This window comes from Gymnoscopelus braueri (genome assembly GCF_963280865.1).
Source record: "Gymnoscopelus braueri genome assembly, chromosome: 7".
NCBI classification, from domain to species: Eukaryota; Metazoa; Chordata; class Actinopteri; order Myctophiformes; family Myctophidae; genus Gymnoscopelus; species Gymnoscopelus braueri.
In genome coordinates this window covers 34,958,413-34,972,171 of record NC_137608.1, presented here as the reverse complement: position 1 = coordinate 34,972,171, position 13,759 = coordinate 34,958,413, and the positions used below count along the sequence as shown (strand labels likewise).

At 40.7% G+C, this 13,759-nt stretch overlaps 1 protein-coding gene across 1 annotated transcript; it reads left to right on the top strand.

Moving 5' to 3' along the window:
* The first annotated feature begins 3,397 nt into the window (after positions 1 to 3,397).
* On the top strand, positions 3,398 to 6,649 carry bmp10 (bone morphogenetic protein 10). Its single transcript, XM_080433009.1, has 2 exons — positions 3,398 to 4,211; positions 4,635 to 6,649. Exons 1-2 carry the CDS (start codon positions 3,800 to 3,802, stop codon positions 5,726 to 5,728), a joined length of 1,506 nt encoding a protein of 501 aa, XP_080289135.1. The 5' UTR covers positions 3,398 to 3,799; the 3' UTR covers positions 5,729 to 6,649.
* Positions 6,650 to 13,759: the final 7,110 nt, after the last annotated feature.

Genomic DNA, 13,759 nt, shown 5'->3' with positions numbered 1-13,759 from the left:
GTGGCGTGTGACAGGGTGGTGAGACAGACAAGGACATTGCCATTATCAAGCTTTCCTAAGCCTGTCAGGAAGATGCGAGAGACTTTTGTGGCAGACAGACTTGTGTAACGGAACACAGGAGAGATAATGGCTCATCTGTCAACTGTCAGCCTGGCAAATGAACGACGGGGAGGAAGAGGACCTCATTCCTTCCCAACTCTCTGACTCGCTTACTATTCAAAGTGTATCTACAGGTCAAACACAGAAGCCCTGGAATGAAGAGCTACATTCACCGGCTATTGTGTAGAAAGATTTGTATTTAGGTAGCATGCCAATATACAAGCTGGACAATCACTGCAGTAAAAAGCTGTGGGCAGTTGTCACATTCAAGCAGAAAAGGCTATTACGGGTGGTGGTGGTGGTGATGTTTGTTTGTTTGTTTGTTTGTTTTGGCCATCTCTGTCATACTGCTGCTTTATTTTCTTGACCTTGAAGTGATGTGAGATCACATAGTCATATGGGATGTACACATGTTAGACCATGCGTCTTATTTGCCACAGTCCATTTGCTGTGAGTGGACCTTGTTTGATATGCCCAGTCAGATGGTCATGTCAAAAAAATATATTAAGGTTATTGCCTATTGGCAATAATATTGTCACAAATACTGGAGTGGTGAGAACCCATAGGCCTACTGGAGTGGTGAGAACCCAAAGGCAGGACAGCCAGGCAGGTAGTGTTCAAAACCCATGGTTGGGTGTTTTAATACAGGTGAACAGAACAGACATCACAAACAAACTGACATGACTTTGGGTACTTAGAAAAGCGTTATATAAATTTGAGATATTATTATTATTATTATTATTATTATTATTATGCAACACCAAACAATGACCTGACTAACTGGGGAGCAAGACTAACATACACATGAGGGTTGAGTACAAATGAGAAAGTGCTGGGGAAGACAATAACATAGAACTAGAACTATGAAAACTAGAACATAATAACAATAACATAGAAACTAGAACATAATAACAATAACATAGAAATACAAGACCTAGATAGGACAGGCAAAGCCTGTGACAAATCTTAATGTGAGTATTTCTACTGTGAAAGTAAAAGTTGGCTAAATAACGTATGATGAAGTAATCTCACATGAAGAATTTACAGTATGTAAATTCCTTTTTTAAATTATGATTCGTGCCACGACTGACCCCCCTGGCTCCTTAAGTTGTATTACTTGTCTTGCTGTGAAATCCTGTGTAGCAATTTTGGCTCCGACTCCGAGCAAGTGTCATGTCAATACAACATCCTATCCTAGTAATACGAAAGCTTACTTTATATCTAATACTAATATCCAAATACTTGTCCTCTAAGGCCTCCAAAATATAGTATATCAAAATCTATTTAAACTTCAAATAATTACTTCCAATCTCCCTTAACTACTTAAATCTTTCCTAACTTAAACATTTCATTTTATGTTAGGAAAAGAATAATCTCTCATGTGTAACTTCCTATAATAGATTATGCTGATGTTGTGTACCAGAACACCAGAGACACTCATCTTTAATGTTTTATATACCGTAAATCCTTATGCAGGTTTGTCTTGAGGTGATATGGGACTCATCACTGCCTCATGCACAACCTGCTCAATTGGCTGCAGCCTACATCAAGAAGGCAATTACATTGGTTTCAATTTATTTAAAAATGTGTTTACTTTAATTGCCCTTCTTAATTGAAACAGTATTTGGTTCCATGTACATCATCCTATCCACTTAGACATCTGCAATATCCATACTTTGTTGTCCCTAAAACCTTTAAAGAAGTTGGAAGCAGGTTACTTTGTTACAAAGCTCCATTTGATTGGAATAATCTTCCTCTATGTCTCAGATCCATTACATCCTTCTGTCGCTTCAGGACTTCCTTTCCCCCCTCAACATCACAACTCTTCGTCTTGCTATCTGCTATAGTAGCCATAGAAGTCCAACCGTGTGATTCACCAAGGTTAGGGTCACCTTTGACACTGTGCCGTCACCCTAATCAAAGAGGAATGCTTCCAGACAAGTTCTGCGTTCCTCTAAAAGGATGGAGCCTTGGCATCTGGACAATACTGTTTTTTATTTCTCCGTAAGTATTTTAAGAGGATTTAATATACTGTTATGTCACATTATTTCATCCAATGCATTTTAATATCATATCCACATTAAAATGAGCAACGGAATTCTCAAAATTATACTTATAATGTGATCAGTTGATCCCCCATTGGTCAATCCAGGCCATGAAACCTGCCACAGGAGGGCTCTTGACCACAATCCAAGATGAGCATGTGGTGCCTTTATCATAAGCTTATTCATAATGAGCTTAGATAACCCATATCTGACATTCTGACGTTTGTGCGCGACTACCACCCAAAAGAGGAAGTGCACTTACGTTAGACAGAGAGCCATAAGAGGGTACCAAAGGGCTTGAGGGAATGTTGTTTTGTTGCTATGCACTGCAACAAAGGTGGTATAATTATAAGCTGCACACTTTACAGGATAGATCTTGAAAATGTAAAGAAGGAACACATCCAGTGTCTGCCACCGGATTAATATATCTACAGTACTGCATGTAATAATGATATGATAATTTGATTTACTTAATGCAAATAAGTGTGTTACCTTATATATTTACTATTTATGTTATAATACAATACACCTTATCACTTAATCGGCTCAAGCTAACAAAGCAGCAATACTAGGCCAAGCACTTAACAAAACAAGTGTTTTACATAGAACTGAACTACAGTACAGCATAAACATCTATTTCTAGGATTTTCCATGGATCCTTACAAGACCTTATAGTTCCAAACAAAACTGCCTAGATCTAGATGTTGTTGGTAAGCAAATTCTTCTATACAGGCTTGTTGCACGACTTCAGTTCATCTCGGTCATTTTCCTCCACACCTAATTACATTTCAATTTCATTTGAACAACTAATGTGCAATAAACATATCCTGTTACAGTCGAGGCCCTTGGCGTATTTGTCAAAAACAAATAGCCAATGGAGCTTACGACAGCTCAGTGCACAGTTCCTGAGCTCCACCATTTACAACACAAATAAACAAATGAGGAATATCAAGCCTGGAGCACCCACCCAAACAAAATAGTGCTTCCACAAGGAAGAGGCTTAAGGAAAGTGTTTACAACATCTTCATTAAGGAAGTGGTGAGATAAGAGCACACACTTGTGCACATGCATGCACACACACACACATAGTGGACACGCGCGCACGTTGTCCGCTCGACCGTGCACGCACACAAACTCAGATACACGCAAGGACAAGCGTTGAGCAGCCTACCATATCATAGATAAGGGGACAGAGAGAGAGAGGGCCGGACGGGTAGAGAGGGAAAGCAGAGAACAGAAAGACAGAAAGAGAAGAGGACGTAACAGAGATGACTGCTGGTGGACACAACCTCATCTGGACCGGAACTCAGGCTCTTTGGGAGAACACATCAAAAGGTGTGCATAGACGATAAAGGCTTGTGAGATCTGGGATGAGAGCACTTTATCTCCACAAAGAGGTCGCACCGTTTGAGAGGAACACATGTTGCTTCCAACTGCACAAATCCAAGGGCGGACACCACCACTGAGCTACCACCAGTGAACAACAAAACTGGTGGACTTTTCGGACAGGAGATGGACTGAAATGAACTGATCAGCCGAGCTCATCATTGGATAAAGGGGTCAGAGATCATAGTCATTGTGTACTACTGTGACATCGGTTCTTTTTAAGACATAGCCCCAGTGGACACAATAGAAAAGACAGGTTGTTTTTTTCCATGGCGAGCATTTGTGTCACTATACTAGGAAACATCTTCACCACCAAGACATTGTTCTTGCTGTTTACCTTCCTGCTCTCCCAGGGGCCACTTTTTGTGCAGGGCAACCCAATCTCCCACACCCTCCAGAGGCATCGCCCAGCCCCGGGACTGGGCGATGGGCATGGAGGGGTGGTTGACCCCTCTTTGTTGGAGCAGCAGGGCAATGGAATGGACATGCAGAGTCTGCTGGAGAGCCTAAAGGAGCAGTTTCTTCAGACATTCAATCTGTCTGGTCTGGGCCCCCCTCACCTACAAGCGGGCGGAGCCCGTGTGGAGCCCCCAGAGTACATGATGGAGCTGTACAACCGCTTTGCCAACGACCGCACGGCCATGCCCACAGCAAACATTGTGCGAAGCTTCAAAAACGAAGGTACTCCTTAGGCCTCTGCATCACTTAATGTTTCCATTTCTGTTGATCTTGTGGAAATTAAATCTAGCTGGCTTATTCTAGTCAGTTATTAGAAATGTATGCACAGGTCACATTTATTGTCTTTAATTATTGATCATTCATGAAACGCAAATAAAGTACAATTAGCCTTATTGAAATAAATAATTCTTATTTCCACTGGTAACTTAAGACAATAATACAATGATGATTAAATGGTAACTTTAAATCAATTAAAATGTAAAATAGCTTAAAAGCTAAGGCAAACCCTAACCTCTAGGACTGACCCCTGCTTTAGTTAGATTTAATTTGTAGCATTTGTTATAAATATGATAAACTAAGAAATGACTGCACATACAAAATAGTACAGAACTCCACTGAACTTTCACTGTTTCTTCTCCTCCCCAGACTCATCTCCTTGCGGTGTAGGGGAGGGGGGAGTGAGGCGCCACCCACTCCTTTTCAACGTGTCCGTCCCCCACCATGAGCGGATGACAGCGGCCGAGCTCCGCCTATACACCCTGGTGCAGACCGACCGAAACCTCTACGCTGGCGTTGACCGCAAAGTCACCATCTACGAGCTGGAGTCACACACTGGTGATAACAACATGACTGAAGAAGAAAGCACTGAGAGAGGAGATGGGCTGAGAGCAGGGGATAGTGGAGGAGGAGGTGGGGAGAGGGTAGAATTGGTGGAGTTAGCTTCACGTCAGGTCTATGGAACTGACAATGGCTGGCAAGCCTTTGATCTCACAGCTGCAGTTCAACGCTGGCGCAAATCAGAGTATGGCACCACCCATAGACTGGAGGTGCACATCGCTAGCCTAGTTACGAGTCCTGATACTGGTCAGGGTACACCAGAGGGACAGGTGATGGGTGACGGAGGAGGTTCACCCACAGGGGACATGGAGATTGACACGAGCCCAGAGGAGAAGCATAAACCCTTGCTGATCGTCTTCTCCGACGACCAGAGTGGCGATCACCGCGATGACAAGCGTGAACTGAATGAAATGATTGACCGCGAGACTTCGGATAGCCGTGGTCTGAACGAGCTCTGGAGTGAACTGGGGAGGGATGAAGAGGAGCCGGAAGGAGTTGAGGAGCCGGATGAAGAGGCCCTCATCCAGATGCGCTCAAACCTGATCTACGACACTGCGTCTCGCATCCGTCGCAATGCCAAGGGCAACCACTGCAAGAAGCAGTCCCTCTTCGTGGAGTTTAAAGACATTGGGTGGGATAGTTGGATCCTTGCTCCAACTGGCTACGATGCCTTCGAGTGCAGTGGCATCTGCACCTACCCACTGACCAAGCACGTGACGCCCACAAAGCACGCCATCGTTCAGACCTTGGTGAACATCAACAGCCCTCAAAAGGCCGCACGGGCATGCTGCGTACCCACAAAGCTAGACCCCATCTCTCTCCTCTACCTGGACGACACAGGCGTGGTCACCTACAAGTATAAATTCGAAGGCATGGTGGTGGCAGAGTGTGGTTGCAGATAGTGACGGAGAGCCCACCCTGGCGGAGAGATGGACTGTTAATTAAGTCTTACTATTAAAGGAAAGGACTCAAAATGACCAGGACACAATTTCCTAACAATAAGCTGTGTGCTGATGTGACCTGACGCACGTTTCAGCAGAGACAAAGGAGGGACAGTTTTGGGGGTCCTAGGGGTTACTGAAAGAGACAGGAGTACATATTTTGCCAATTGTGAATCTGTGTAAGCTCTAAATGAATGAGTACAGTACAAATTTGTATTTATATTTTGTATTTCAAGGCAAAAAATATGATTTTTGTTGTACAGTTAATTTCAACGATATCAGTTCTCATCATTCAGATAATGGAGAACCTGATGAAAATCACATGTTGTTGATTGTGATGGCCAGGCTTGTCTTTGGAACCACAAACTATAAAAGGCACAAGAGGAATCCAGCCTAAAGCCCTCAGACATACACTGTGGTATAGTGTACTTTGTGCATGCGGCCTGGTGGGAACTGTCGGGCGAGTTCCCTCTCCCCGGTGCCCGTCCCCTATTTTGACACTTGTTATTCTGACATCTGTCATGCTCTCTACTTATCTCTGGCCTCCCACTGGATACAAACACTAATCAGCACTTCGTGCAGCCTGGCTCGGGAAAACGACCTCCCTGACTCAACAGCAACCTGACCAAACCCTAGCTCTCTGGGCCTTCCCCAGGCTTTCCGTCCGTTCCTCCTTTGCGATACTTACGTCGTTTGCTGGGCAGGGGTTGGAGAAGGCAGTACGGGAGTTATCTCTCCTAACCCCTCCTTCCCACTTCAGCCCTGATCAGATGCCATGCCAGCCGTTCTCCTCCACTCCTCTTCTAGCCACAGTGATAACAAGGTGTTGGGGTTTGGAAACATGTTTGCTGCCACCCAAGGTTGAAGGGCCCGGACTCCTTTCCAAGCCGTTTGGTAGTTGCTGGTGGGATAGGGGGAGAAGGACAAGGGTGAGTGGGGGGGGGGGGGTGTCCAAATTCCTAGGACACTGAGAATCTATCAGTGGTGGAAAAAGTACTCAAATGTTTTACTTAAGTAAAAGTATCAATACTGCAATGTAGAAATACTCTGTTACAGGTAAAGGTCAGAAATTAAAAATGTACTTGAGTAAAAGTACAAAAGTATTGGTATCAAAATGTACTTAAAGTACCAAAGTAAGTACTAAAATGTTTGAAAATAGCAGATCTACAAGCTCACAAAGCGTTGCGATGCGACGCATTGTGAGCTTGTAGATCGGCTATTTTCAAATAGCCTAGGTATAAAATAGGGCTAAAGTGGTTAACGTATGTTTTATAATGTAATAATTTATATCTGCAAGGTAACTAGAAACTAATAATTAATAATAATAATAATTGCAGTTGAGTAAAAGTACAATATTTGCCTATGAGATGTAGTGGAGTCGAAGTAAAAGTATTGGAAATTGGAAATACTCAAGTAAAGTACAAATACCTCAAAATTGTACTTAAGTACAGTACTTGAGTACATGTACTTAGTTACTTTCCACCACTGGAATCTATATAGGCTCAACTCTGACCTAGCACCACATTGTTCTCCACAAACATAACAACACCTTGGCTCCGTCACCCCTCACTTCTGTGTAAGAGATGAACTCTTTCAACTTTTATCGTGTTTGGGGCCTTAATGTCTAGTACCCCGTTTTGGATTCTCAAATAAGAATCAAATATGTTATTTTGTCATAATGATTTTTGATACTTACCTCTGCTGCTCAAGTTAAATGAAAGACTATTTATTTGACTAATTTATTGATTTTTACAACAAAGATGAATATGTAATATTTGATAGCTTATGTATTGTATAGAAAATGGTTACTTTGGGGATATCTGTGGAAAAAGAGTTCCCCAAAGAATTGTCATTGATCCCAATGTTTTGAGAAACTGCATACACTACAGTACATTGACAACACTATTAAACATGTCATCTAATCTCAAGATGATTTTAAATACTGTGGTTTTGTTTTGTACATCTAAAGTGAAATGTCAATCTGACTTATCAAAATGTTGTCAGCTTGAAAATTACAGTACAGTTTTGCATTTTTTTTACATGTTGCAATTGAACCTAAAAGTGTTAACTATAGATAAAGTATCAAGAATCAAGATGTTACTTTCCTACACATAACGCTCCTCACAATAAACCAGGGGTGCAATGCTTAAAACTACTTTAAATTCGCACCTCAACAAAGTTTTCAACGGTATCCGACTCACACCTAGCGAATTAACATAGGAATAAGCTTAGATGCATATAATTGTCCATTGTGTGACTTGCAGTGTAGGTGTTAAGCGACGTGCGTGTCACGTCATTGAAATAGAGTGCAAGAACATACCAAATGAGCATTGCATGCCTGCAATAAACAAAAAAAATGTATTTACAATAATTTTGAAGAGGACCAATTTTAAAATGCATAACCAACATTCAGATCATTCAGTCTGACAATATCAACTCATGGGTCATAGTTCACACATGACACACAAACAAAGGCCCATGGGAAACGGATTTAGAACTACACTAATGAATGCAATGGATGGCCTGCTGCTCACACTGACAGCTTGCAGATACTGAGCAACACAAAACCTTTTTGTGAACACAAAACCTAAACAAAAATCTGGCCTTTGCGCCCTTCAAAGTTTTCTTGATTCTTTATAAGAATTTTGCCTCTAACCCAACTGGCAACAGCAATCTTTTCATGTACCAACACACACTGAAAATGTAAATAAATGACAAAGACAAGATTGTGTTCAGAAAAGTGTTTAGTTTTCTTTGACCTGTTTCATTGTCATATTTTTGAATTGTGTATATTTATTTGATAAATGTGTCCAGTGTGGCTTAAAATGGAGCATGTTTATCAATACAGTCCCTATATCCCCTTAATATTCAGGATACTGACAATTCTGATTATGCCGGGTGCTTAAATGCCACATACACTTTGCTATAACTAAGACAGTATTGGAATATTCCAGGCATCTTATCCCAATTATGAGCAACCAGGATAAATTGCGTGGAATGTTACAAAATGATCTTGAAACATGTAGACTTAAGTCAAAATAGTTGAACCTGTGTTGGTGTATGCACATTTTATTCTTTCTTTATACTAAAACATGTAAACATGTTTATTTCTGTACTTCACTCTATGAACACGTTCAGTTCAGCAGTCCGCGTGAGCGAGACACATACAACACAGTGGTTCCCAAACGGTGTGCCGAGGTGATATAAGTCCAGGTGTGCCTTCTGATTTTTATTATTGCAATATACTGTATACAACCATTTAAAAAAAAGTTATGAATTATCTCTTAATTTACTATATCAGTACTTTGTATGCACTCATTTCCAAATACAGATGCAAATTATATACCCTACAAAAATATTGTAACCACTTTCGACCTGGCGTCCATATTTTGGGAATGTCGTTATGAGCAAACCTTTTTTTCCTATGGCTGTCCTCCTGGTTGTGTGGCAGTCCTAGATTGGCAACACAGAACATTTATGTGATTTAAATAATGCTCATTCAAATATGCAATATAACCAGAGGATAATATCCTCTACATTATGTGCCCCTATGCTCAACTGTCTGGTCTATTAGCCATACGAAACACAAGTTGCTGGTACAGAATGCCTGCATGTTGAGAGGCCTTGTGTCACCCTTATCCACACATGGAGGAGGGGCACAGACAGGGAGTGAGTGAGCTTTGCTCTCTCCCAAGCTGCAAGCCACGGGCAGGCACAGAGGCTAATTATGCTGCTAGCTTAAATCTTATGATAAGGAGAATACATGCAACACACAAATGCACGAAAACATTGCCTTTCATGGTATGCAATAACAATAATACATTATTGGGAACATCTCAATAGAGAAGAAATCGGGTTGTATTACATTCATTGTGTTTCCTTATTTTCTTTGCCATATACCATGATTTGATCTTTATATTGCAATCACTGTTTTACAAGCAGTTATTACATATGAGCTGTGAACTTTCAGTAGGGTACAAGCTATATTTTTATGATAAGATGGCAACACACTATATACATGCAATGATATCTCATTTTAGACCTCCCATGCCCAATGAGCATGACTATTCACATGCAATTCAAAGACAATTTGTTGGCATCAACACTACTGGCAAGTGTAAAGATCTGTTTTGCGAATGCAAACAAGACAGACAGACTGACCTCTTATGTTAAATGAGAGTAGAGGCCATCTAAAAATGGCTGCAGTCCACAGGGCAAGGACCTCAGCCAAGTTTTGACAACAAGCCGAGTCAGTATGTGAAACTTGCTAATTGAATATTTATAGAACCCCGCCAAAAAACTATCAATCTGGCGGTTGTCACTGAATGGCAAAAGTTTAAGGGAAATGTTGAAATGGGAAGTGATTTATGATAAGGATTGTTGCAGAATGAGCTGTTGTTTCTCTTCCATCTTTATCTTGGTACAGTGTGTGGTCCAAAATCCCAGTGGACAAATGCGCAATATGACTGCGTACGTAGTATAACAATTTTAATCTGGACATTTTGCTTATGTGAATAGGTTGCGAAAAATTCTAGATCAACTTAGGCCAACAGCAAATAAATACACTGCACAGTTGCCATGCAAACAACCTCAAATAGGTTTAAAACTTTTGAAATCTTCTGGCAACAAATTAAATTTGAGCAACCGAGTGTACGCCTGTGGGTCAGTGTGAGTGTGAACGTGTGATTCAGTGTGTTATCCTAAAGCTGCACTTCTTGCTAATTGGTCGTAGAGTCTCTATAGGGCCTGATTGTTTCCGTTTTGGGTCACATGTTTATCAACCCATCTTTTGGCAACACCTCCACCCAGCATCCTCCCTCATCTCCTGTCCCTCGTTCCCCCTGCAACTCACTCACTTTCCAGGAAACAACAGTTGTTCAAGTGGTCCTCGACGTCGATTTGCTAAATGTCATCACAAATATGTTGATGAACCAACATATCATCACATTAAACCCTCATTCATTTTGATTATTGATTTAAATCTATGAGCATGGTTTGATTTGTAAAAGCAAAACGAGAATTGTCGATCTATAAGCTCACAGATGTTGCATCATGATGCGTTGTGAGCTTGTAGACCTGCTATTTTCGCTATTTTTTTTAGAAAGAAATCAATACAATAGAAACGGTCCCGCACACTGCCTTCACCAAAACAATGTTTCAGTCAGCTGACCTTCATCAGGTATCTGAATCGACTAAATAGACAGACCTTTATAATAGAGCATTGAGAAGGGAGGTCAAATCATGTACTCTATTTTGTATTATGTATTTATTCTGATTCAAGATTCTCTATCTTTTGTGATGTCCCATTACTGTAATTTGGGGTCAGACCCTTATGTATACTTTTTGGATCTGCACTTTCACATTATGCCTATCTGGTACACATCTATTGATGTTTGTATTTGTAATTGTATGCTGCTATGACTCAGTTGATCTTATTAATGTCAATTAATATTTATATTCTTATTAATATTATCTCTAGTTGTCTGTTCTCTCCCATGCACATAAAGGACTACTTGACCACAGTCTGCACATGTCCTGGCATTGAACGTGATTAATCTGTTGAGTTTTTTTAATTTATGTTGTTAATCTCAATGGGACTATTCCTCGTAAAATAAAGGTGAAATAATGAAGATTTTGATTTACCTTTATTACTAATAATGATGTGCCCAACACTAGGGTTAATTTGATAACATAACATACGTTTTTTATTCAATTGTGATATTATCAACATAAATGTCAAACATATCAGTCTACATTTCATTTCCCAAAAGGAAATGCATGTATTTAATTAAGTCTGACCAGATGCAGGGATAAAACATATCACCACTGGTGATAGAAATGAATGACCAGAGAGGGGGATATGAAAAGCAGAGGCATGCCTCCCATTCCCCCCAGCAAATTGAACCCTGTCTCACTAGTGAAACTGAAATTAGCAGAAGGACCACTATGAACAACAGTAACGGACTAGTTCCACAAGGTGGCAGCAATGCAATATACAGGCATTACAAATTTGTTTGGTTTCCAGGCTAGAACCCGGGACCCCCCCTCCCTTCTCAGACCAGGTGAGTGTCACATGTATGAAATTGACTATGGGCGCGTTCGAAAATTACGCACCGGAGCACACTCGCCTATTAGTTTGTATTGGCCAGTGCGCTCAGTGCTGTATTTTCGAACGCACCCTATTTGAACTCCAAACAGCCCCACAGGGTGGATGGAAAAAATAGTTTAAAATACGCGTAAAATAAGTTCTTAACAATTGTAATAAACAGAGATCTTACCTTGTTAAAAGAGGTTCAGGTTTCCACAACTTACTTCTGGTTATATAATGCAGACTAAAGTTTTGCTTTTGATCATGTTGCTTCATGTGGTAATTATAGAGCTCTGCTGTGGATTGAGCAATAAGAATGATTCATGACCATTAATTATTGCTCAATCCACAGCAGAGCTCGGTAATTGTACACTTTACAATATAAAAATGGCTTTGCTGGAACCTTTAATAAATAACCTGATTTGTATACACGTACATTGTTCTATGAATCAAGGCTTTCTTCATAATACCTGAAAAACTAAAACTACATTATGCATTAGTAGGCTGAAGCTAACTAAAACTAAATCAAACCCAAAATGTAAAAACGAAATGAAAACTAAAACTAATGGATGACTAACATTTGTCATTTCTGTGTGACTTGGCTTTCAGGTACTTTTCCCACCATTGCAAATTTGCACTGGATGTTGTTGCACAATGCTTTTTATGTGCCAAGGACCTTGTGCTGTGGTTTGTGTATACATGATGTGAACATGTTATTTTTATCACCATGCAGCTGTAATCCATTGAAATGCTTGTTTTGTGGAGACAGACCATTGAGATAAAAGACTAGAAAGTTTAAGGAACGTAAATGGTTATGCTCTTTTTAAACATTTATAACCAAGGCTGTGTTGACAATAACCAGATTTCTTTGGCATAATGCCCAATGCATTGTCTAAGGGGAGCTTCAGAGAAGAGTATAGCCAACTTGTCCTGCACAAGCGAGTGAATTAGTTCATGTTCCCGCAAAAACATCTGGTTTGCATTTGGTTTTATTGAAAAATCCCAAATGAATCATTAGGCTTAGCCATGGTTTACATGACGCTTGTATACAAGCAGTCATGTTTCAGGGCTACATTAGGCTATGTGCACAGCAGGAGACCCCGTCCCCAGGCAAGCAAATCATAATTGAAACACCAAAATAGAAACTTGAAATCAATGAGAAGAACATAAATCTGTGTTCTGTATTCTTTTGGCATGATCTCTGGGCTAGTTGTAGCTGTGCTTGGTATAGGCGACATCGGCGGCTGCCGTATTACATATGCAGGCACCTTTCCGTAAATCTGACCGATACACCTGTGCAGTACACACCTGGCATTTTAAAGCCAGTTTAAAGAGACTATGGTAAAATACAGCCATATCTTTCGGACCACGCCTCTCCTTAAATGCACCCAGAACCTAACCTTGATTTTGAACCACTAACTTAACAAACAGGTACAACAAAACCCAAATTATTCTCTACACTACTCTTAATCTAACAAAACATTACTTCTACAAAAAGCTGGCTTCCGTGGCCCAGTACTCTCAGATAATAACATGGCTAAAGGACTCAAAACACACTTGACTAATACTAATACAAAGAAAGAACAACACAGAGTGCAAGTATAGGTGGACAGCATTACTGCAAATTCTGTCATGGGCCACAGATTTTCAAAGATCTTAAGTAGTCTTCTCCAAACAATCACTGGAAGCATGGTGATTCAGCAGGTGACTCCAGGTCAGCACCTGGAAGTGAACACTCACACAACATCCTACACATAAACTGCCACTGGCACACACCCTGACACAAACCCACACACATTCTCCACTCCATACTCACACATGTAACACACCCATGTGTCCAAAACCAGATGGGCTGATTGAATTTTGGATACAAGCAGGCATGCAAATCCGATTCTACCCTGAAA

Bases quoted from the DNA above. Each gene is read 5' to 3' on its own strand.
- bmp10 (XM_080433009.1), top strand. From the start codon at position 3,800: ATGGCGAGCATTTGTGTCACTATACTAGGAAACATCTTCACCACCAAG. The intron at 4,212-4,634 runs GTACTCCTTAGG...TCTCCTCCCCAG, and splicing joins GCGAAGCTTCAAAAACGAAG to ACTCATCTCCTTGCGGTGTA.